This window comes from Mastacembelus armatus, chromosome 21 (assembly GCF_900324485.2).
Source record: "Mastacembelus armatus chromosome 21, fMasArm1.2, whole genome shotgun sequence".
NCBI classification, from domain to species: domain Eukaryota; kingdom Metazoa; phylum Chordata; class Actinopteri; order Synbranchiformes; family Mastacembelidae; genus Mastacembelus; species Mastacembelus armatus.
In genome coordinates, this window is record NC_046653.1 from 18,663,974 (window position 1) to 18,688,771 (window position 24,798).

Below are 24,798 nucleotides of genomic sequence, written 5' to 3' on the forward strand. Positions count from 1 at the left end.
ATTTTAAACATAGATTTTATTTTTCTATTTAAACCAAAAATACATTGTAGACAGTCAGTTCAATATAATGTTGAAGAGCAAAAATACAACCATGTGATTCCTTAATTTGAGGTGTGTTTAGGTGTTCTTGGTTGCCTGTACAGGGAAGTGAAGCACACACATTATTAGTAGGCTCCTGCCTTAGTGATGAGGTTATAAATGGCACAGGGACTATTTTTAGCATAGGTGGAGCTCCTAGAATTATGCATTGGTAGATGGGAACTCCTTCAGTGTATAAAACATATCAGATGTCGTTACAGCTGTCTAAAACCATGATACTGTACAACTGACTTATAAACTTAATATGGAAACGCCTCGGTGAGATATTGTGTATGATTTATTATGGAGCCAACATATGGCGTTTGGCAAAGCCTTGGCTTCCCGAGCCCTGCTGGTTTTACCTAGTGACGCCAGGTGGTCAGCAGGATTACAGCCTACAGAGATACGGGCCCGGAGGACTTTCCACTTTCCACACCAACCATTGAGACTTTCCAGATCCCATCATCATGCACCGTGGAGAGCGACGGAGCCTCGTCCTGTCACGTTCCGCACAGAGCTGGGCCCTGCCCACTCCTCGAGCACATGGGATGGGTGGGCGGGCCGTCGACGCACACAGCCGCTCCACCTCCAAGGCGTTGTGGAAGAAAGGATCACAGTCTGGAGACCTGCACCTAAAGGCGATAAACACCCTGCATGTTCATTTTATACACACTGGAAAACTAAACTGCATTTAAATGTTGTAGGACTTTAGGCCTGTGGACTCCAGGCGCAACCCACAGCGCGTGGAAGAAATCCGATTTCTGTGGGCGACTTGTGTTTACACAGGAGCTTTCCTCCAAAGCCACGTTTCAGAAAGCAAGCTTGGTTGGGACAGTGTACTTCAGGACTGTTTATTGTTTGACTCGCTGCCCATGCAAACAGTGGAGGAGCAGATCAGGCACGAAGCAAACTCCAAACATATGACCATATAGGCACACCTGGTACAAACACCTGGAGGAGATTTCTGAGAGATTTGGATAACATGGAGTTTTTCAGCTGATCGACAGGGCGAGCACATGTTGTGCGCGTAGCTAGTCGCTCCGTTGTGTGCACAGAAATCGTGGATGTGGACATGGAAACTGTTGCAAACTAACGCGGCTGCGCTCGGTTGTGAAAGTAGTTTTTAGTCCCGCAAAGCTGTCAGCGGAAGGTCTGCTCTGTCGACATGGAGAGTCAGGATGAGAAGGAGAACAGTCCCCAAAAGGCGGAAAGGAGGTTCGCCCTGTGTTACATCGGATGGTCCTCACTGGACAGGCGGACCACCCTGCCCATGCTGCCCTGGCTGGTGGCCGAGATCCGCAGGAAAAGCGAGAAGGGCGACTGCTGCCCCGGGGTGCAGCCGCGAGAAGTTCAGCTGGTCCTCAACCCCCCCTTCATCCGATGCGTCCCCTCCAGCAGCAACAACTCCTCAGTTTTCATATTCGAGCACAAAGCACAGCTCATCTCTCGCTTTATTCACAACAGTAATGACCTCACCTATTTTGCCTATCTCCTGCGGGGCCAGCCGGACAACCCTGAGTCCGAGATGTCCTGTCACGTCTTTAGGGCCTGCGACCCCAACCAGGTAGGCCTGTTGAGCTGTCAGACATACCCACCCTCACAGCAGTGCAATAAGGGAGTACACCCCATAGCGAGTAAAGGACAATAGACAGAAAAAAGGGGCCTTAGCAGCGAAATCCAGCCTAAAAATAAAGATTTCTATTAGGACAAGACTTTCATTGTGTGACCAGTGACACACTCACTATATCATATTTATGTTTCTCATAACATTCCTGAGAACACACACACAAACACACACACAATAAAGGATTGTCCTGCAAAGTCTGAAATCTCCTTGAAGTCACAAATATGTCATTTAATCTCAGGGTTGATTAGTCAATGGTCCAAACATGTTTGTTTTGGTATTAAGTATCTAGGCCAGCGATCAGTGGGGATGATAAACCCAGCACACTGGATTTTTGGCAGAGCTAATCCATCTTTGTGCTTTCCTCTTTAGTGGACCAGACTCTAGTGTCTTTGGTGTGACAGCAACTGAACAGGCACAGTATCGAGTCAGCACATTTACATGCTGATCAGCATGGCACTCTTGAGTAATAAACTGAAATGTGGTAAACAGTGAAAAATCAGGAACGTGGGAGTCATTGTTTGAAAATCAATGTGCAGACATGTCTTTTTGGTCTGCTGAGATACAGCTCAGGTCATACTGTGTGTGTATGCTCAGCAGCTCACCCCAGTGGCACTGATCTGCACCTCTGTTTGCTTCCTGAACCAGAGTTTGAAACATGCTGTTTGTGTTTTTATATGTGTTCTGGGGCTGTTCTAACATGATTCCTGTTGTGACACAGGCTGAAAACTCAAACATGTAATTGTTGTTTCCCCACTGAAACAGAAAACCTTCACAAATAACGTTCAGAAACAAATACTCACATTTTGCATTGATCTGAAGTATGGCTGTGCTGCATCATGTTTCCTGTGGTATGTGAGCAAGCTGTTTATCTGCTGCTAAAAGCTGAGATTAGAAAAGGCAGCAGGTCCGAGGCAGAGGCACTTTGGAGCTGCCTGGCCTCTTTATTGGGATCCTCATGTTTGCAGCAGTCGTCTTGAACATACTTCATTCAGTGTTATTACGCAACAAAAACTGCCTTGGCAGCCAGCAAACTGGCAGCGTGTGCAAGGTGAACCATGTGGAATGCCTGAGTTATGCTGCCACAAACAACACCCTGCTGAAGTTATTGTTCATGACTTATTTGCCAGGTATTTCGCGTCAGTTCTTACTGTGGATCTTCAGCTGAGTTTGAAGAGATGAGGAAATATTGCTTCGTTCTTTTGGATGACAGACATGCTTTCAGATCTGTTCTTAGCTGGAGACATGGCAGGAGAATATTGTGTAAAAGATCCCTGGCGTCTATCAATATGATGTGAAAGGTTAAAATGAAATGATGCACCCAATGTCAGTAAATTAGCAGTAAATTAGATTTTGCGTGCGTCATACAAGTTAAACTGGAAGAAATCCTAACAAATCATGTTCTGGAGGTAAAAGTGCTTGTGCGTGAGTGTTTGTGTGTTTTGGGATGGTTGGATACTTAAAATCCAGTTTGACTTCCTGGACTTGAAATGCAGCTTTAGATTTCATGTATACATATGCAGTATGGTAAAGGTTTTAGAGACAGCTGCAGTTGTTTGACCATGAAGTGTAGCTGTTCAGTCATTTAATCCTCAATCAAATCATCTCTGGGCCATTGACTGGTATATCCCAGATAAGAGGGTTAACTTAACTTAACATTATGGCAGAACAACCAAACCCTGAGTTGAACAAACGTTGTCGTTTAGAGTTTAATTGTAACCTTTTGCATGACCGAGAGTCTGGGATGCAGATCTGTGTCTTAGTGAGACATTCACGGCAGCAGAGACAAATTTAACACTGGCCCAACTCTCCTCAGCTGTGCCATTATCGAGCCTGTAATACACAGCGTGAGTCTGCACAGTGTGAACCACAAGCCTGTGTGTGTCCCACCTCTGCTCAGACTTGGAACCAGACCACAGTGGAATCCACATCCATCTACTCATCAGCTTTATTCAAGGTCTCATTAGAAAACACTGACGTCTTTTTTTTTTATCCATCTGTATTATCATGAAACACAACAAGCAAACAGGACTTTCTTCATCCTCTCATTGTTAGGTGTAGATAAGCATGCCTCTTGTTAAACATGCATTAACATTTGTCAGCCGAGGCAGGTGATGTGGCCCAATCACTGCCTGTTAACATGACCGCATTTCTTGCTGAACCAGAAACGAAAGATCATAGACTCCTATCTGTTTTTTCATGATAGCCAGGCTCTGTTTGCAGTCTGTAGGCAAAATGTGAGCACAAGCATATGCTACTATTTCACCACCTTTTGTTTACTGGTGTCTTGACACATGTTTGTGTCACCGCTGTAATTTCCAGCCAGGGTTTGAGCTCCTGCCCCATTTCAGAGTGACATAAGAACCTTTGTCTTGCTTTGTTAAACAGAGATGGCCAGTTTGTCCTCAGGCACATGGAAAAGCACTAGAAGGACATCACACAGTTGCTGTAGTGACATAGCTATGAATATATGAAAAAAAAAAGAAAGGTGCCTTTAGAGGTAATACGTGGAGCGTCCCAGCCACACAAAGATAGGTTTGTGTACTAAAGCAACAGTTTTCATGCAGGTTTCCACTTGAAGTTACATTTATGAGCAGCAGGCTTTTTAAAAATGCATTTGTGTGTTTTCATAAAGTGTAAGCTGTAATCTAAGTTATTTTTCTTTTGTTTAATTTGAGTAGCTTTGCAAAAACTAGCACCTTATATTGCTTCTGGTCCGACACTGGGACGAGTCTTGTCTTCTTTTCTGTAGATTTGCGTTTTTATCCTTATTTTGTATTGACACCATGATACCCTGTGTATCTCTGAATCAAGTCTAATTAGGTCTAATTGTAGATCTGTCCTCATTAGCTCCCAGTGGTTTTGCTTAATGGTGCCAATAAATGCAACAGGACAAGGTGTCAGCTAATGTTTGATCAGAAATTATTGGGCTGTGTAGGGAGGTTTGACATTACATGAGCCCCCAGAGTGCTCAGGACTCTACCGGCTCAGAGAGGACAAGCCTTGTGTTTGCTTATTCCTAAGCTCCCAAGCTGTGCTCTGCTGCTGGTGTTTATGTAGACAGGCTTTGCTTCACAACCAGTCACTGATATTATTTGATAAAGCTAGGCATTGATGGATGAAGGTTAAATATAAAACTCAGCTTGAAGAACCGTTGGAGTGGGAGGATATGTTTGAATAGACTTCCAGTGAAAAACACACAGCTTTCCTCTGCTTTCTAACAGCGTCCGGCCTGTCTGTGCCTGTCTCTGCCCAAGCAGCGAGCTCCTTTTACTGGTTCCGTATTTGACAGACTACAAATAATTAATCAGATTCAAATGGTGCTGTGGTGTCATCTTACTCGTGTATAATCCAGAAGTTTCTTTAAATGTTAAGACGGTGCTGTCAATTTTCTCGCCTGTGGTGAAGTGGTGCAGGATACAGACCTAACTGCCTCATAGGCCAGAGAGTGCAGCTGTAATTCCCAGCCACCAAGGCCTCTGAGTTACCGTGACCTTGTAGTATCAACACCGGCCTGTGCCAATGGAGAATTGAACTTTATCCCACAAAGGTAGCCAGTGTGGTTTCACATGCTTTTTGTGCTTTGTAAATTATATTAACAAGTTTCAGGTCATCTTATGTGCAGGTTTATGTGCAGACATTTGTTTTTGATCTTATCTCAAAGGATTCCTTAAAAGACTTTAGTTAACACTGAGTATCTGTGGCCAACACCCCCCCCCCCCACCTGCCCTCTGCCTCATCTCAGTACAACTCTCTGTTACCAGCCACAAACAGCCCAACCCGTGTGAACACAGGCACTTGGAAAATGGGACATTAAAATAGCTCATAGAAGCCACATGTCTGCTCTATAACAATAGGATAGACGTGTGGCAGAGACTCTATGACAGTCAACGATGGACTTTGGCCTGATGTTTTACATGATTCACATTTATATCTTTACTTTTTCCCTCTTGTTGGTCTGTCACACCTCTAAAACAAGACTTATATATTTGATTACATAATTTCCCTCCCTTGTCTCCATTATACATATATTTGCTCAACAGTCAGTATGCACCTTTTATCAAATACAGGTGTGTACAGTGTGTGGAGCCACTGTTTGTTTTAGCTTTCATTGTTGTTTTATACGCAGTATTTGGTTGACCTTGGTTGTGTGGTCTAAACTCTCACTTTTTAGAGTTGTCTGCCAAATTTTGACTGCAGCAATGATTCATTCTCTCTAATACAGTCCCAAGTATAGCGGACTATATGCCTATATTCACTGCATCACCATATGGTTTGTTTTGTATTGCAACACAAAACATAGGATGTTTACAGTACAGGGCATGGAGGAGAAATCGGTGTATACAAGATATTTACAAAAAGAACAGATGCCAAGAATGAGTGTACACTGTGTAAGGGTGTATTAGGTTATGTGGGTGCTCCTGTTCAGAATGAGAATAAGCCATGTCCACCTTGAGACACTGGAGCAATAATGAAAACTGGTCACCATCAGGGAGCTCCAAAGTGGCTCAGAAAACTCCGGATCAACCCTGATGATCCCTTCCTAAACAGCTTTCAAGTACCAGAGACGGAGCCTGTTAAGGGGGGTGGAAGTCAAGTGATAGTGTGTGTAGATGAGTGTAAGGAAAAGAGGGAATCAACCCCGCAGTCCACTCCATGGCACCCCCCAGGGTGCCTACCCCAGCTGCCAGGGACAGGGAGCATTATTATCCTGACAGCACCTTTCAGTTCATTGATTGGGAGTTTTAATTATTATTAGTGACTATATAAAAAAATAGCAGAGATATTTCAAAAATTTGTAGTTGAGATGACAACGCTGAATAGCAATACGACAGTGACTTATGCATTAGTTGTTTTGTGACATTTTGTGCTGATGTGATTTCCATGTGCTAATGATAATACGTCTAGCAAAACATATGTGTGTTGGCACTGGCTGTTCCTGTATGTTATGATCAAGGTGGAAGTGCCACACACAGTGAGGCAGAAACAGGCTCCGTGACCTTCAAGTGTCTGATTTCTCCCCAGCCCTCTGCTTTGTTTTCTGCCTTATGGAGCGTGGGTGTTCCCTGGCTCCCTGCCTGCTTCTGACACCAGTATAGTGTTTGATTTGTCAGCTGCTGAAAAATGTTAGGTTTTAATCTTTTCTCTTTTAGCCTTGCGTTTTTTAAAGTCGCAAGATGAAGTCAGGTCCTGTTATTTGTTATTCAGTTGGGTCAGCTGGAACTGTAAAGATAGTTTTATGTGTTCTGTTTTTGACTTCTGTCTAAATTTGTATCCAAAGCACTAATGAAATCATCCGCTGCCAGCTGCTGAGGTTAAATTATTTAGGCTTTTTTATTGGACATCTGGGGTTATCATCAGAGTTTTCAGGTTGAATTCAACATAAAAATGAACAAAACCTTACAAAATATGTTTTTCTAGGTAAGAGGGTTATTGCTATCTGTGTTATTGTGTCTGCAGTATCTCATTTGTGTTGAGCTATAGTATTTTAATGTTTTTCAGTTGTAGGAGGAGCTGAAGAGGAAATCTCTTGCGTTTGGTTCCACTTGCTTTCCCTTGCTCTTTTGTTATGGTTTTCCATGTTAATGTCTTCCTGTCCTTCATATCGCTTGGTTCTACTTTGCTTTCTTACAGGTCCCTGAAGTGATCAGCAGTATTCGCCAACTGTCCAAATCGGCCCTAAAGGAAGATGCCAAACCCAAACAGGAAGCTGACGAGGCTTTCTACAACTCTCAGAAGTTTGAAGTGCTTTACTGTGGCAAGGTAGAAACCAGTGCATGCTGTATGTCCCTAGTGTATGATGTGTAGTCATTTAACAAAGTAATGAAAAATAAATTCCAGGTAACAGTCGGGCATAAGAAGGCTCCGTCCACCCTCATCGATGACTGTATTGATAAGTTTCGTCAGCATGAGACGGAACGCAAGCACCTACGACTGCTCAGCGGTCAGCGAGGGTCTACAGAGAGTGCTCCTGTGGAGTTCCTCATTGGGGTAGAAGAAGACCCACTTTCCTCTGTCCTGAATAAGAGTATGGAAGACCATGAGGTTCCTGGACTGGAGGATGTAATTGCAGTTGGAGGTAAAGGCTTCACCCCAATAGAGGGTTAGGAAAATTTGTTTACTGGGATGATGCATATGGCCACAACTCTGGTCATAAACAAAGCCCAAAGCTGAACCAGCATTAGTTTAACTCAGTTTGCAACTATAATAACTGCTCTAACGTTAAGCTCCATGAATTGGTGTAGCTGACTTGAATTCAGCTGACTCATTTTAAATAAGACTGTGCCAGCAATGTTAATCTCAATAAACCCTCCAGTTTGTCTTTAATGTGTCTGGTTCAGATAAAAACATGTCCAGCAGTGCCAGTCAAAGCAGCCTGCGTGGAACGTTCCCCGAGTGCATATTGGAGGACTGTGGATTTGAGGAACCTCAGGAGTTTCGTACACGCTGCAGCAGCCTGGCAGGGAGTCTGCAGAGGAAGCCAGGAGAAGGACTCGTCATGGGTCCCACACGCCGCAGACATGCTAGTGCACCAAACCATGTTCAGCCATCAGATGCAGACAAGAACCGGACTATGCTCTTCCAGGTACTGGAGATTTAATGTGGAAAAGTACAGTTCCATGAGAAGCAATGATGTGCTGTACTTCTGCTCTTTTAGCTTCTGAATATGAACAGTGACTCAGTGGTTCGTTATCTCGTAGTCTAGCTGACTGTAGTCTCTCAGTCCTTTGGTTGAATGCATCACTAAGGGGCTTTATTTTAACATTAGTGTCCTGTCATTAAAGCATGTGGCTTAGTTTGTGCCCAATTGCTTGGCCAGCACTAAGGGTTCTATTATATTGAATTCCAGTCATTTATCTTGACGAACTTGAGCTGTTACACCAGAAGTGCTGTTTGTCACTGTAACCCATGTAGGTCAGCCTCTGAGTTTCTCACGACTACAAATCATTTTTATGTGCATGTGACGTGCAGTTACTATATCACATATAGACTAGTGTGGCCCTGTGTCAGTAGTTCTGCTGAGTAGAATTTGTGACTACAGTGCTACTCCTGTGAAAACATAAAGCTCCTGCTTTATGAAAAGCATGTGGGCTGCAGAGTGAGCCAGCTGCCATTCCTCACACATCATTCGCATTTCCTCATGAAGCTAATTTTAAAAACTAGAGCACAGTGCTCAATATGATACAATATTAGCAGTGGTTTATGGGAAAAATCGTTGGTGCAGACTCTCTGACCTTGATTTTGTTTGTGCAAGTGCATTTATGTCCGTCATTGAGTTCGAGGGTAGTTGTAGTTCTTGTCATGAGATACATACGTCTGGGATCCTCTTTGGCTTACATTATATCCATGATTTACAAACAGTATGAAGATATTAATGTTTTGTTTTTATGTATCTGCATGTGTGTGTTAATGAGTCTGTCTGACCATAATAAACGTTTTCCAGGTTGGGCGTTTTGAAGTAAACCTCATAAGTCCTGACAGTAAAACAGTGGTGCTGGAGAAGAACTTCAAAGATATCTCATCCTGCTGTCAGGTGGGTTTGTTTCTAATTGCTGTATTTACACTAAAAGCCTTCCATTTGCACTCAAACCACAGAAGAAGAGTAAGTCTGGGCATTTATTTTGGGGAAATCTAAGGCAATAGTCTTTATGCTATGCAGGCTTTTTATGTTAAATCATCTGTCATGTATCAGTAATGTAGGAATATGTTCCATTTTTGCTGTCCATTTCTGTAAGTGGACATCCTGTAATGCAGCGTCTAGTATGAGCAAAGTGGCCGTTTTACTGATTGAATAGAAAATGGAAACGGAGGATGTCAAGAGCCATGTGCTGTTATTAGGGGCAGTTTCATCATTTGTATTGCTGTACTGAATATAAAGATGCTGAAAGTCATTCTGGTTTCCTTGACTTTGACACAGGGTATCAAGCAGACTGACCATTTTGGATTCATTTGTCGGGACCAGTCAGAGCCTGGTCCTGCTCAGTATGTGTGCTATGTTTTCCAGTGTGCCAGCGAGTCCCTGGTGAGTCACACAAAGGATTTAAATAAAAATCAAATTTTGTTTTCAGCACAAAGTTTTTATTTGAATGTCTACAAACCTCTCTATGTTGCCTGTGCATGCATGCATGTGTGTGTGTGTGTGTGTGTGTGTGTGTGTGTGTGCTATATTTGACTGTATCTGTCAGGTGGATGAAGTTATGCTGACCCTGAAGCAGGCCTTCACTACAGCAGCAGCCTTGCAAAGCAACAAGACCCAGGTCCAGCTATGTGAAGCCTGCCCCATGCACGACCTGCACAAGCTCTGTGAGCGGATTGAGGGTGAGCTGCTCAAACTCATGAATTTATTGATGCAAGGTCTGTCTGTTAAGTTAAAGCAAGATGAAGAAGGATTCTCATTTCCTCTTTATGTTTCTAGGTCTGTATCCACCCAGAGCAAAGCTAGCCATCCAAAAATATCTGTCCCAGCTGAGTGACAATGAGCAGGCAGAGATTTTTGAGCGAGTTCAGGTAAGGTTCACCTAAAGAAAGATTTTTGCCTGGAAATATAGAAGCATGTTACATTTTTTGTTCATTGACTGGCGAATGTAGCACCTTTTTTGAAGTGAATTTATTTTGTGTGTACATGTCTGCAGAGGTTAAAGCCTGGGTCAGACCAAGAGGAGAATGAACTGGTCATTCTCCATCTGAGACAGCTCTGTGAGACCAAACAGAAGTCCCACCTTCACATTGGAGAAGCCCCTCTGGTAAACACTCAAAAACGTCATATATTTACAGCATAAATTGCATTGCTGCAGTATATCACAGAAACAGGCAGATTGCCTGGTATACGCTGATTTCTCTGCTTTTAGTAGTAGAATTAACAAACAGAAAAAACAACATTTTCACAAAAAATCTCTTCAAAATAAAATAGTATAACCTCAATGCCTCAAAAGTTTTCAGGGGGTTTTTCAACAATGATTTCTGGATTTTATGCACAATAGCTCAGAATATAATGTGTCTGTGTCTCTCCTCCTGCAAGTATTTATTGTGGAAATGTTGTTCCTTGTGATGGCGGTAGTAGTTTTGAGCTTCTTGCTGCTGTTGTAAACTTAATCACTTCTTGTTTGAAAGCAAAATGTTCCTGGAAAAAAAGCTAAGCTGGTTACTAACAGAATTAGTGCTGCAGTCCATTGAAAGGGTGGATTATTACCTTAGCATGATCTAGCCGAGGGGTTGCCTGTTAAATATTATCACTCAAATGGCAAAAATCAACAACAGGTCCACTATTTTACAGCAACCAGCAGCTCTGGGCTATTCCTTGCAGTCTTTGCTACATGGTGTGCTATTGGATGGTTACACTGAGTTTGTAAACTCAAGCTGATGATGCTGTGATTTTTCTTCTGCCTGTTGTTGTAATCTGACAGAATGCAGCGAACAGCTCATCACCAGGAGACAGCATGGCCACCAGCAGTCGCTTCAAACTTGATATTCTTAAGAATAAAGCACGAACCTCGCTCACCAGCTCCTTGGAGAACATCTTTGCAAGGGTGGGTCTGAACACGTTTTCTTTTCTGGCCTCACATTTTGTCTTTATTTAATTTCCTGCAGTTATTTTATCTTTACAGTTTCTCTCTCTCTCTCTCTAAGTTTATCCCTCTCTCTCTCTCTCTCTCTCTCTCTCTCAGGATATTAGCTCTTAATCTTTGTATCAGCTGCTGGTTCTGTGTCATTGTCATTCAGGGGATTTTGATTGACCCATATCTGCCTCTGAGATAGCAGAATAATTCCTTAGAAGGATCCAGGCATATCGGATATCTCTGCTGACATTTGTTATTGTCTCTGAGACGTAGCCGAACAATGACACTGTAAATATCAAGCCAGGGAATCTTTGTCTTTTTGTCATTCTAGCCAGTCTCTTTATTATTAAAACCAACTGTGACTTCTTGTCACTTTCATACATGTTTCTATGTACTTGTTCTTGAACTTGTTTCACATTGTGCAATCACTCCTTTCACCAGGGTGCCAGCCGAATGCGGGGCCGCTTGGGAAGCATGGGAAGCGTTAGTGGCTTTGAAAGAGTAAGTGTCCTTGAGGAGAAACCAGAGAACTTCCAGTTTCACTCTGGGAATTCTCAGTTTTTACCCAGTGACTTTTATAAACATTATATTCCAGCTCTATCCTCAGGAAATGAAGATCATGACAAGTATGTTTTCACTTTCATCAGTGTCACTAGTTGCAGGCTGCTGACAATGCTCTTATATGGACACATGATTCTGCACTGCATTAGTCTGACATTTTCAGTTTCGCCATGAAGCCAGACCAGTACAGCAGAGAGTGTGTTGACAGAACTGTCATTGAACCATGTGGGGTTGTTGGCTACACTGGTGCTGTGCAAAATATGAAGTGAGAATGGGATGTCGTCCTTGTGACCCAATCATAATGGAGTTAAGAGTGCTCCACTGATTTGGCTTCAAGCGCCTGTGAAACTGTCAAAGTAATGATGGAAGCTTTAAAACAAAAAGGATCAAAATCATTGTCTTTTTGTCAATGCCTGGTACATACATTACCCACAATCCAACACTCTTGCCAACAGTTTGGTCAGAGATTGGTATGTACTGTATATTATGCTTGTAGCTTTTTTTTGGGAACTGTAGTTTTCATTCTCAGCCAATGCTTTAATAAAGTTATCAGATCTGCACATCTGCTCTATTTAGAGTCGCAAAAGACTCTACGCAGCTTTTTTCACATATGCAGTCTGACCTGTAAACACACTTGGTGCAAACAGTGAGTTCCCTTTTAAGGAGGTGTTGCTCATAGTGTTAAACACACACACAAAATAGACTTAGTAGACTTTCCCTGTTGCATTAATCATGTAATGTCAGATTCACTGAAAATATGAATCACCAAGGATCTTGAAGATGTTACATTTTTGCCATTTCTGTATTAAAGTCAGTTATTGCAGTGTGTATGTACAAGGAGAATCTGTTGTTTTCACTTTAAAGGCTCATCTATGCTCTGCATTTTTTTTTATATTTCTGCATGTCAGAAAATGTTGTTTGGCTGGTTCAAGTGAGTAAGTAATCATCTAGGGATTGGGTCAGGATGTTGATGGCCTGGCAAGCAGGAAATCTAAGTCAGGATGTCCAGTTTTGCATCTGCTGAGCCATGCCTGTGCTGGCTTCCTCTTCCTACGCTTGTCATAGGACACAACATTACACGAGCGTCTGATCTGAACTGCTTTGTCTTATCACTGTCTCCTAACATTTTTTAAATCATAGTGAATTCCTTCGGCTGACAACTAGCACAATTTACAGGTGTGGAGCAGACACACAAAGCTATTGCAGTGTGCAGTGTTTTGATAGTGACAGTAGCTCCATCAGTCTTTCAGTTTTTTTTAAATTTCTTGATGCATTTTGAAAGTAGCAGCTCGAAAATTGCTAAATATCTCCTGTCATGTCACATCTTGGAGAGGCATGATGGGAGGAGATTGTTGGGTTTTTATGTGGAGTTGACTCGCTGTGGTCCTCCCAACCAATAGTATGTGATGCTGTGTGTCACAGGACGTTGTCCATTAGAATACAATAGATGTGGGAGTTGTGCCCTGAGGCATGAGGCAACACAGTGTCCAAGAGTGTTGACTGGAAAATTGAATCTGGAATGGCTCTTGGTGTGGGTTTCCATTGGCTAGGTGAGTGCAGACCTGTAACTTGAGTCACTGAGTGTTTTATTTGGCTTCAGGCTGTGTGTGGTGTAACTTCCAAAGACATTTAGATTGACCTTTGACCTTTTTAATTTTACCCAGTTCTTTTTGACCTTCGCAGCTATACAGAATATTTTAGAGGAGTTTGTTATTGGATTCTTGCTTTGCCAGACCTTGTCAGTATTCATCATTTACTTATAAGGTTTGCTCTGTAACTCACTCGTGCAGTCATGTGCATCAGAAAATCCAACCATGCTCTAAAAAAATCTAGATAGGAAATTTTTTGACACTCTGTTACTCATACAGGGTTTTTCTTCCACACTGACATCTTTCTCCCTCTCACAATCTGTCCTCCTCAGCAGGATGAGGACTCTCCTGGTCCCTCCCCTCCAGGTTCCCCTCCTGCTTTCCCTGACGATGATCCGGAAGCTGGCCTGCAGTTCCGTCGCCGTGCCCACACCTTCAGCCATCCACCTGTGAAGAAACGTATCTCCTTTGAGGGACACCCGGCCAACCAGAACAAACAGGCTCCGCTGCGCAGACAACAGTCTGTTAACCCTGAACTACTGCAGAGCAGGTAACTCCCACTTTGCTTGTCAGTGTCTGAGTCTCTAGTTTGAACCATTGTGAGGGAGGAATGATAAATGCAAAATATGCATCTCTTTAGTAAATTTGCAGGAGCTGATGTTCTGTTTTTTCATTCTAAAGTTCTTCAACAAAAGTGAACTTAAACTGCTTAAAAACTCTGGACCTGTTGCTTTTCTTTTAATCAGCTTCCCACTAACTAAATATTTAGTTGACCTTTGATGTATACATATAGTAGACAATGTAATCTATTTGCAGCACTTTGATCAGTACTAAGTCTCTCCACCTCCTGCTTCACTGTCCTTGAACAATAGCATCACAAGTTTCCGGTCACTGTTTTGATCCCTCATGAGTTCCTCACTGTTTTTCTGTGCTCCGACTAGAAAACCTTTTGTTTAATGTCTTTGTTTTTCATTTGTGGGCATTTCACGTTTGGCTCACCCAGTCCCGTGGCTATCTCGAGAACGCGCAGCATTTCGGAGAGCGAGTCCTCCTTCAGCCTCCCCTCTTCTTTCTCCACTCCCACTTTCCTGAAAAGCTTTTACCAGGGCTCGCTGGGCTCCCTGAGCTCCCTGGCAGACAGTGGGAGCCCAAAGAGGTGAGAGGGGGTGTTCAGACAAACCCCCTGCTTAGACCCAAATGCACTGGCCAGGGACTTGACAAGGGGATGAGATGGGTGGGAGGGATGAATTGATTCTTGCTGGGATGGCAGTAGCTGCACATGTATTTGGTTTCCTAAACCTTTTAACACCCAGCCTTTAAGTTCCTCTCTCTTTGTACCTTTTTCCTGTCTTTCCACTGCAACTTTTTGTTACAAGTCAAGTTTTAATATTCCAAGTTTTATTATTAGTTAAAATACTTTCCAGTGACTTCTTGCCCCCCTCGTCACTGCAACTTAACCCACCCTTTTCCTGTTTCGCTCAGAAGTAGAAGTGGATGCTGATAAACTCTGGTTGTATTTGAATCTGAATTTGAAGCTTTGTTGCATGGCAAAATTGTATTTAACCTGGATCTATAGCCTTTATTTACTGCATTTCACACTCCAACCCCTTTCCTGGTTCATGATGCCTTAGGAATGTGTACTGAAAGCTGTGTCTGTCTGTGCGCGTGTGTGTCCATGTGTAAAAGAGTGCTGAAAGAGTGTTGGTGTAAGATGACACCTGACTGATTTTTATCGAGTGTCTGTGGCGTCTTCTCTCGTAGCAATGGGGAAGGCAGGAAGAGGACACTGTCTGCCTGCAGCAGTGACTCAGTGAGTGGAGGCCTCCCCCCGACCCCATGCAGGGTCTCCTGGAGACAGAAAATCTTCCTGAGGGTCGCTTCGCCTATGAACAAGCCTTCTGCATCCATGCAGCACGCAGGTCTGGTAAAATAATCCATCTGAGCGCTCAGGCAAGGCACAGCATGATGCACAATGAATGAGCTCTGAATAATCCACAAGCACATGATGAGTACAAAGAGAGGAACATTTGGTTTTAATGGAAAATTACTATTCCCAAGCAATAAGGTTTGGAAAAAAATAAGCATTTTCCCCTTTCATCTTTGTTAGATAAACACCACTAAAGGAACTTATGAAAGTGATCCTCCTACATGTTCCCATGGGCAGTTTTTTTGCATTTAGCTTTTTTTTCTTCTTTCAAGTGAGCCTAAAATGCATCAGATTACTCACAGACCTAGGGCATTAATAATACAGTATCATAGTTATCACAATATTGATTTATGCTTTTCATTATTTGGTGTCCACATGTTGCTCTTTTAATCAACAAAGTGGTACCATGTTATTAGGCAAATCAGAGAAACTGAATTTCAATAATAATATAACTGCTGTTTTTTTATAAAGCAATAGTCCTCATACATTTCAAATACTGTTCTTTATTTTATATCCTCTTATCCAAACAGCAGCACAGCACCAATAAGTCCACGTTTCACTCCACTCAGCAACCCACACTTAAGGTCAAAATGACATTTTTTAAAGCTAGTGTTGAGTATCAGAGCTGCCTGCTGCTGCAGAAAACATGGCTGTTGAGAGTGGCAACATCAAACCATCAAAAGTCAAAAGCTAACTCACTGTTAATTTAAAAACTGACATGAAATATATTTTCTTGTACTTCCCATTGATGTTTGGATGTTGTGTTTTAGACAACTCTGATGCCAGGGAGCTGTTGCCGCTCTCTCCTCATGCCCTGGAGGCAAGTCTGGACCCTCTGGGACTTCTGCTTCCATCAGCAAATGACTCTTTGTCTGTGGAGAGGCCTAAGAAAACCGGTGCTGATTACCGGGCCCTCTGGAAGACCGCCATCCACCAGCAGATCCTACTGCTGCGCATGGAGAAAGAGAACCAGAGACTAGAGGGTGAGTGCTGGGTCACTACTGTGCACGTAACTGACCTATGATTATTGCTCTAGAACGAAACTTTTCTTTGGTTGCTTAAATTGCAAATATGAAAAACATGTTGTTGCACCGATATCACCTTGTATGTTTAATGTGCAAGTTTCTCTTCTAATTAGAAATTTATGAGGCTGTACTAATTAAAATCTCACAAAATTCCTAAATGTTATCTGCCTGTAAAAGATATTTATACCAGTGTCCAAACACTCTAACCCTTGAAGTCGTGTTGTTCCTAACTGAGGCTTTATGAGCGTGGACGGGGATAGAAGGATCAGAGTTAACAACTTATTATGCTGCCATTTCTGTTTATTTTTACAATGTTTAAAAAATGCTGCTAAATAGTTGTGGGATTCAAGTGCACAACTATATACTATACTGTATGCAGGTTACAATGCATTGAACTCATTATTCTCAATAGGAAGGCAACCGTGATACATCTATTAGTTCAGATTACAGTAAAATAACAGAACATGGATTTTGCCAGAACATCGCCCCCTAATGGCCCAGGTTCTTTAGGCTGCATGTCAAAGCCTTTTTATCACTCCTGTTTTCCTTCTCTTCCAGGAAGTTATCAGGAGATATTATCAGGAGATAAAGGGAGGAATAGAAGGGAGAGGAGGAAGTACAGGCCATTTGGATAGTTAATTACATACTTCAGTATCAAAAATAGATCGTTAAATGAAGTGGCATGAAATAAACCCCAATTTGTACATGATCGATCTAAGCTCATGATGTGTCAGTTTTTTTTTTTTACATGCCTTGTCAAAATGTGGATTTAAAAAAAAGCAACATTAAAAGGATGAGCAGGAGTAAAAGATTTTATTTGATTTTATTTAGCCTTGGGATGCACCTACTTTGTGTAGCTTTTATAATTTATTGTACCAATGCATTTTTTTCCTTTGTTTGCTACTCTGACCTGAGGGCCTAAATGTGAATAACCATTTTCAATAGAAGGTAAGCAAAGTAAAAGGAGCCCTTGGGATCACGCAGATGGTTTGCATGACTTTGGGTGCTGTTCATTACTGTATATTCATTCACTTCAGCTGGTTTTGTGTGCATGGTCAGGGGCAGTCATACTATATGGTCTTTTTGTTTTGTTCCTGTGTACCTGTCCCCACTCTCTTGATGCAGCCTCTTCATCATGTCTGATAAAGATGGATTTTCGATGTTAATGCGGGTATTGTGGCTTATGTTTACATGGTTGGCTTTCCCTGGTGTGAGGGACTGTATCCACACTTGCTTTTGAATCTGACTTATTTCAATTAGCTACATTTTAAACAAAATCAAAGACAAAAAAGCTTTGTACTTTTCTCGTACAGCCTCCTTCGTGGGTCTTTGGTTTAGATTTTCTGGTATAACTAGAGCATCTTAATTGACAAACTGATGTTGAATATGTTCTTTTATCTCTTTTTATTCTGGTGATTGTGTTGCAGCGAGCAGAGATGAGCTTCACATCCGGAAGATAAAGCTGAACTACCAGGAAATGGGCCCGTGCTCCAAAGATGCACCGGCAATGTGGGAGAGAAAACTGACAGCTCCAGGGAGAACAACGCTCCCACAAGACAAAGAGGAGATATATCGTGCACTCTGCCAAGGTGCGTGATGTGTGGGTGCATGTTTTTGTATGTAAGAACCTGAGTGAAAGGCATAGTGAAAACATGCTCTCTTATTCATGTGTCTATAATTTTTCATGTTATGGTGTAATCTGCAGGTGTTCCCAAGAGCAGGCGTGGGGAGATCTGGTTGCTCCTTTCACATCAGCACCGGCTGCACCACAGATTGCCCCAGCGTCAGCACGCACCAGACACCCCCTACCATGACCTGCTAAAGCAGCTGACTGCACAGCAGCACTCTATTCTGGTGGATCTAGGTGTGCACACAGCTGTAATGGGATTGACCTGTTTTATATTTTAGACATTCTCATTACTTTTAGTAAGGGTGGAGTTGGTGATTCCTTTGAGAAGCCCTTTTTGTTACATTTTTTTAATTCAGTCATGTGTGGCAGCGGCAGGGCTGAAAAAAGTCTGACCGATCCTTTTAATTGACTCAAACAAAACCATTGGATGGCCTACCTGCCTGTCAACCTTCTTCGTACTTGTGTGCGCTCTGCCCTTCAAAATCTTGCTTGTTTTTTCAAGATCACGTACTCTACCTTTTAATGCTCAGCTTAATACATAATTCTCAGTAGTGCTTTTTTCTTCTTGTCGTGTTAAAAGCTCACCGTTATCGTCACTAAATGTCCAGATGTAAATATCACCTTTGTTCAGGCCGGACCTTCCCCTCCCACCAGTATTTCTCAGCCCAGCTGGGAGCAGGGCAGCTTTCCCTTTACAACCTCCTGAAAGCCTACTCACTGCTGGATACAGAGGTACATATTGTATTCCTGTAGGCCCCATAGTGCAGCACTATAAAATCATTGTGTGGTTGATATAAATGTAAAGCGTGTTCTTTTTTTTTGGGCCACACAGGTTGGTTACTGCCAGGGTATCAGCTTTGTGGCCGGAGTGTTGCTGCTACACATGAGTGAAGACCAGGCCTTTGACATGTTGAAGTTCCTGATGTATGACCTCGGCATCAGGCGGCAGTACAGACCTGACATGATCTCTCTGCAGGTCAGCGCATGGTTGGCTGCACTTTAACACGTTACTAGAATCTGATGGTTCTTATTTTGTAACATTTTAGAAACGGCACCCTTGACATTTCATTTCTGCATGATAATTTGGGGTTCAACATCAAACATGATTAGTTGTTCACCTGCATTAATTTTCAATATGGTAAAATTGCAGCCAATTGACAGGTCTCACCAGACTGTTAAATACAGCAGTGCTCACTTGTTACATGTGGTACTGCAGGAAAAAAAACATCCCTTGAGCACTGAAGGTACTAGAAGTACAATTTAAAACTTTGGCACCCCCACTGGAACTATCAGGAAAAACACTGTGGCTGACAGCAGTTCATAGGTCTGACCAAGGGGCACTGAGAATAAAAACAGCAACATATGAACTGCACCAGTTTTCACCAGGATTGTCTGGTTTTTCTGTACTTTCAGTATTTACCACCTGCCTGCTGTGAGTAGCCCAGTTACCTCTCACCTGTAGGGTGTATTAGTTAGCAGCAGAAAAGAGAAGTTGTCAAGTGTCTCCACCTCTTATTCAAACCACACCTGGATGGTGGCTCTGTCAACTTCAGTTAAACATCAGCTGACCTCAGCAGTGAAAGAACCAGCAGGCGTGGTAATGTTTAATCTCTATCAGGTAACCATTTAGCCGAGCAGTGATCCAGTGCTCTCTGCCCTGTAGTTGTGTTCTTTTGAGACCAATCCAAAGCTCGCAAAGACGAAAGGAATTTGTGCCGTTCTTTGTGCAGCGGTTGGTTACGGGAAGGTAATGGTACTACTTGTCTTCTTTGTGCATTAACTGTCAGGAAATTGTAAGACTGATAACAGTCTAATTTTAGCTTGAGTTAACTTCTGCTTCTCTTTTCTGTTTGACGTGCATTTTAGTGTAGGACTTGTCAGGATCATAAAGTTAGTACAGAACATCAAATATTTGGATTTCATACATGTCTGAGCAAGTGTCGCAACGCAATACTTAAGGAGGTCCCTGACTGGGTAAAGGTTCATGCCAAAGTTGTTAATTCTTGTGGTACTCTGTCCCCTGTAGATCTTGATATACCAGTTTGATCTGGTACAGCACGTTTTGCTGTGTGTGTGTATGTGTGTGTGTTATTTGTAATTAAGTGTGTATTTATGCCTGTGTAACCTATCTGTGTTATCAGATTCAGATGTACCAGCTCTCCAGACTGTTACACGACTACCATCGCGAGTTGTACAATCACTTTGAAGAGCACGAGATCTGCCCGAGCCTCTACGCTGCACCGTGGTTCCTCACACTCTTCGCCTCACAGTTCCCCCTCGGCTTTGTGTCCCGCATCTTTGGTATAATTTTATGATAAAGGCCGTTGTGTTTGCTCTCACACAAACACTTATCAGCGCAATGCTGTTTTCAAAGGGTGACATTTAAAAAGCGTCATGACAATTACAGCTTAAAGGTAAACTGTGTCAAGCATTAATGTTTTTATTGCTTTGCCGGTGTTTTTTTTTTTTTCTCTTCTAGATTTTATATTTGTCCAGGGGACAGAGGTGATCTTTAAGGTGGCCCTCTGTCTGCTGAGCAACCATGAGAAGGAGATAGTGGAGTGTGACAGCTTTGAGAGCATTGTGGACTATCTGAAAACTACACTTCCAACCCTTACTCAGGCACAAATGGAGCAGACCATTGCAAAGGTAGTGGGAAATTATGTTAATTAAGCACAGTGACCCATTGAAATTTTATTGCATGTAATACACACACACACACACACACACACACACACACTGTCTAGTAAATTAATGTTAAAGTATAAGGTTGGTGATATTATATGTTTTTGGTCTCATAAAAGACCAAATAAGAAAAATAATTAATATAACCAGAATTAACTTTTAACAATATATTTATAATGACATTTCAGTTAATGGCATCTGTCTCATTGTGTAACCTGTTGTTGTTCAGGTAATGGACATGGACATCTCTAAGCAGCTGCACGCATATGAGGTGGAGTACCACGTCCTGCAGGATGAGATGTTAGATACAGGACCACTGTCTGATGATTCTGACCGGCTCGACAAACTGGAGAAGACAAATGCACAGTTGAAAAAGCAGAACATGGACCTGCTGGAAAAACTTCAGGTAAGGAAATAAAGGATGAAACTTTTGTTTTGGTCTGTGTTTGTTTGGTCTCTATGTATAATTAGACTTTATTATTTAAATTCTGCATCAGAGCTTAGTTACATCGGTGCACTGGTGAGGGATTATGTCATATTGTTTACACTTCCACAACAGTTGCTGCTGGTTGTGTCTCAGTCTACCCATAGATGGCACTAAAACATAAGTTAAAACCTCAGTGAAAATGACAGAAAGACAAAGGAATTGAATGGTATGTGTTTTCCAAATACTCCTGTCATTTTGTTCGGTTCTATGTGAATCTGTGCAGCAGGACTGAGAAAATCATGTCTGATAGTCCTAATTAATGAAGGTCAATGCTGTGATGCTCTGACCCATGATGTGACAAAGAACTCTTAGAATCAGGTTGTTGGAGAATTATTAATGCAACATTGAAAAAGAACTAATGTTTGTTTGCACCTTATTGTTGAGATTTTCAGGTAGAATCATCAAACAAAGTCATGCTAGTGTTTCACTAGTATTTGTAACTCCAGCGCTTTGACTCTACCCTCTGTGCAAATGTCGATGTACAATGTCTGTGTCCCCCAGGCCGCACGGCAGAAGATTCAGACGCTAGAGACAAGCGTGGAGAACTTCCTTTCTCGGGAGAGCAAAATGAAGCACATGATTCGCTCTCTGGAGCAGGAGAGGGCAGCTTACCAGAAGACCATCGAACGCATGCGCTCGTGCCTTCCCTCTGACGCCCTGACAGATGTGGAGATGACCCAGATCAAAACAGGACCCAATGGGAAAGCCAAAACCACAGCCAAAAAACCCTGATGGTAACGAGGGGTCTGTTGCACAGACAGAGAATGAAGTGAACAAATGGGGACTGCTTTAGTGGAAGGCTGCCGAGCTCCACAGATATTGTAGCGCTGCACAAGTGTGGCAGGGCTTTGTAAATGTGCTATGTATGAAGTTGAGATGTGCAGACTGTATAGGGAAATGGCTACATGACATTCATCTGCACATAATAGAGTGGTGGGAGGATGGTTTCAGTTATATTAGCAAACAGACGGTTCCTCCAGTGCATCAAAGCTGTTGCTCTGTCTCATCTGTTGCACTGCCAGTTTGAAGGTGAGATCTTGATGCACAACATATTTCCCTATTCAGATCATTGGTAATCACAGTGATATTTTCTTGATTGACACAAGTGAGAAGTGCGCCTGCCTTTGCAAATATTTTTAAGCACTGCCTTGTTGTATTTACTACCAATCAAGTAGCACCACAGATACAGTGAAAAGAGGATTCGTCTTGGCAACCAATGATTTGGACCTTGGGCTCAGGTTATAGCCATCACCAGTGTGGACAATCCTGGACTTGCACCCCATTGTTTTTGTTAGTTTTGATCTTATGTCAGTGATGGAAACTCTGCCTCAGGCTCCTCACATTGCTTTGATTTTACTTTATTCACTTGAAAACTTTGTGAAAGTAATTTCCCTCCAAAGGTCATTCTGTTTTTCACAGATATATCTGGGTGCACACCTGCCATATTAGGATTTAAATTTGAACACGCACATGCACACACACATACACACACACACACACACATATATTATATATATTATATATATATATATATATATATATATAATATATATGTTTTTTTGTTGCTCAGATCTCAGCACCACTCCAATGCCTTCATAAGAGAGAGAGCAAATACTTGCACTTGCATCTTTAAAGGAGGAAGTGTTTCTTCCAAAGCTCAGGCAGGCTGTGAGGGTGTCTGCATTCTCAGTTTCCTGTGCAATTGACCGCGGAGTTGCCTTGTTTTAGCGTCATGCTTAGACACTGAAGTGGCATTAAAACTCCCCAGGAGGCGCAGAAAAACGAAGGTGGATGTACTTCTGAATGTACATGACATGGTTTTGTTGTAAATGTCTGTATGGCATTTTTGTTTTTGTCAACTAAATGTTTGGCAGAACTAGCAACATCATCTTACTCTGTCACAATTTGGTACTGTAAGAAGGTAGTGCTGTATGGTTCAGGATTTAGACAACACATATCTGCAGCAGCATTGCTCTCAGTCACATGTTCAATTTCATGTTTGCAGTGAAACTCAAGTGTTTATGTGAGTGGCAAGACCACAAAGGAAATAAGAACTTAAAGTCACTTCAGTTTCCTTTTGAGATTGTCTGTAATACATAGAGTGTATGTATACACACACACACACACACACACACACACACACGCAGAGATGCACACATACTGTGCAGTGAACTGACTGGCTGTATGGGCAGACAGTTCAAATGGGTTGAAAGAGTGTCCCTGGATCTCTGCTCACTTTTGTTTTAATCCCACCTCCGTGTCTGAGTCACCATTGTAGCAAAACTGTGCTGGGCTTGACTCTGCTCTCATAAAACACCTGCACATTAAAAACAAGGTAATAGCTCTCTTGGAAAAAAAAATAACTTACAGTGTTTGTCAGTCTTCCTGTCCTTGGTGGCAAAATGTGACACATTTTGTGTCTATTTCACTGTACAGTTTTTATTCTCAACCTTAAGTTCAAACAGTTATATCCTGAGAGATACAAGGTAATATTTTTCTGTTTAGCAAAGCTTTGCCCAGAGCAGGTCAGTTTTTAAAATTTCAGCAATTAATTCCTACAAAGTTTGATAAGTTGATAAATTCAGCCTGACAGTACCTTTCAGGATGTGACATTCAGCAGGTGTTCACAAAGAATTCTTAGAAATAATAGAGAAATACGTCCCAGTGATCAGAAGAGATCCTGTCAGCAGTTGAGAAAGTGACACATATCAAATTATTCATTTTGAAAATATTGATCTTTAAGATACAGTCCTGTCTTTTCTTGCCTGTATTTTGTTTATTCACAGTATTTGTGCATTGTAGAAATTGAACACTGAACCAAAGGTGTGGTTGTTTTTCAGAACTGTATGAATGAATGAATTCACCCTAAATGCCGTTCAGCATGACCACACTTGTTTACTTATTGTTACACAGTTAGATTTTTCTTAAGTGGTGCCAAAAGCTAATGATGGCCTTTATTCTCCTTTACTTGGAGATATTAGACCATTGTGTCAATATTTTGTGGTCAATGAAGGGTCTTTATATGTGTCCTGACTACTAAATAGTGCTTATGTCACTGTGTTTTAAGACAATACTGTAAACATGAGGGCTACACGAAAGCAAAGAGGCAGTCATGAATTCTTCTTCAATAAACCTCACCTTGCCTTGTTTTCTGCCTACTCATCTTCATATGTCTTTCCTGCCCAGTAAGCTCTCATAAAGAAACCATGTTCCTTTACTGCTCTACAAGGTAGCACTCCGCTGCTAGGATGTAGCCTCAAGCCGATATGGTTTCTGTGTGTAGACGTATTATTTTGTAAAAGGCCAAGGTAGGCTTCGATAGTTTTAGAGTCTATTTAAAGACCTTTTAGGAGTTGCACTTTTGTTAATGCCTTGGGCAAAGAGAACAGCAGTTCTCCATTGGGAGAAAAATCCACTGTGAAATTGTACTCTGCTTAAACATATAGCCTAGTGTACTTTTCTGACTTAGCAGTAATGAATGAAATAAATATTTATCAAATTGTAAATTTATGATGAAAGAAATGCAGTTTTGGAGCAACAGGTTTGATGAAACTGCTTAGATGTAGATCAGTGACATCCAAGCAGGTCTGACTACTGTGTAACACAAGTAACGCTTATTTATATAGCAGCTCTCT

The 24,798-nt window shown here is 42.0% G+C and overlaps 1 protein-coding gene across 9 annotated transcripts; it reads left to right on the forward strand.

The window, feature by feature from the left end:
* The first annotated feature begins 672 nt into the window (after positions 1-672).
* Positions 673-24,312, forward strand: tbc1d4 (TBC1 domain family, member 4). 9 transcript variants are annotated; one of them, XM_026295340.2, is made up of 24 exons: positions 673-1,642; positions 7,337-7,465; positions 7,544-7,781; positions 8,044-8,288; positions 9,147-9,236; positions 9,621-9,725; positions 9,889-10,021; positions 10,119-10,210; positions 10,336-10,446; positions 11,107-11,229; positions 11,701-11,760; positions 13,745-13,959; positions 14,413-14,565; positions 15,171-15,328; positions 16,107-16,319; positions 17,307-17,309; positions 17,789-17,950; positions 18,067-18,225; positions 18,623-18,723; positions 18,824-18,967; positions 20,133-20,292; positions 20,471-20,640; positions 20,906-21,082; positions 21,665-24,312. In XM_026295340.2, exons 1-24 carry the CDS (start codon positions 1,244-1,246, stop codon positions 21,893-21,895), a joined length of 3,771 nt encoding a protein of 1,256 aa, XP_026151125.1. In that variant the 5' UTR covers positions 673-1,243; the 3' UTR covers positions 21,896-24,312. The 9 variants fall into 9 exon arrangements, with proteins under 9 accessions (XP_026151125.1, XP_026151123.1, XP_026151124.1 ...); XM_026295338.2 differs by having other exon boundaries at positions 674-1,642; positions 13,742-13,959; XM_026295339.2 differs by lacking the exon at positions 17,307-17,309 and having other exon boundaries at positions 675-1,642; positions 13,742-13,959.
* Positions 24,313-24,798: the final 486 nt, after the last annotated feature.

Excerpts from the sequence above, each read along its gene's own strand:
- tbc1d4 (XM_026295338.2), top strand. The coding sequence starts at position 1,244 with ATGGAGAGTCAGGATGAGAAGGAGAACAGTCCCCAAAAGGCGGAAAGG. Across the intron at positions 9,726-9,888 it reads AGTGTGCCAGCGAGTCCCTG|GTGGATGAAGTTATGCTGAC; the intron begins GTGAGTCACACA and ends TGTATCTGTCAG. Across the intron at positions 10,022-10,118 it reads GCTCTGTGAGCGGATTGAGG|GTCTGTATCCACCCAGAGCA; the intron begins GTGAGCTGCTCA and ends TTATGTTTCTAG.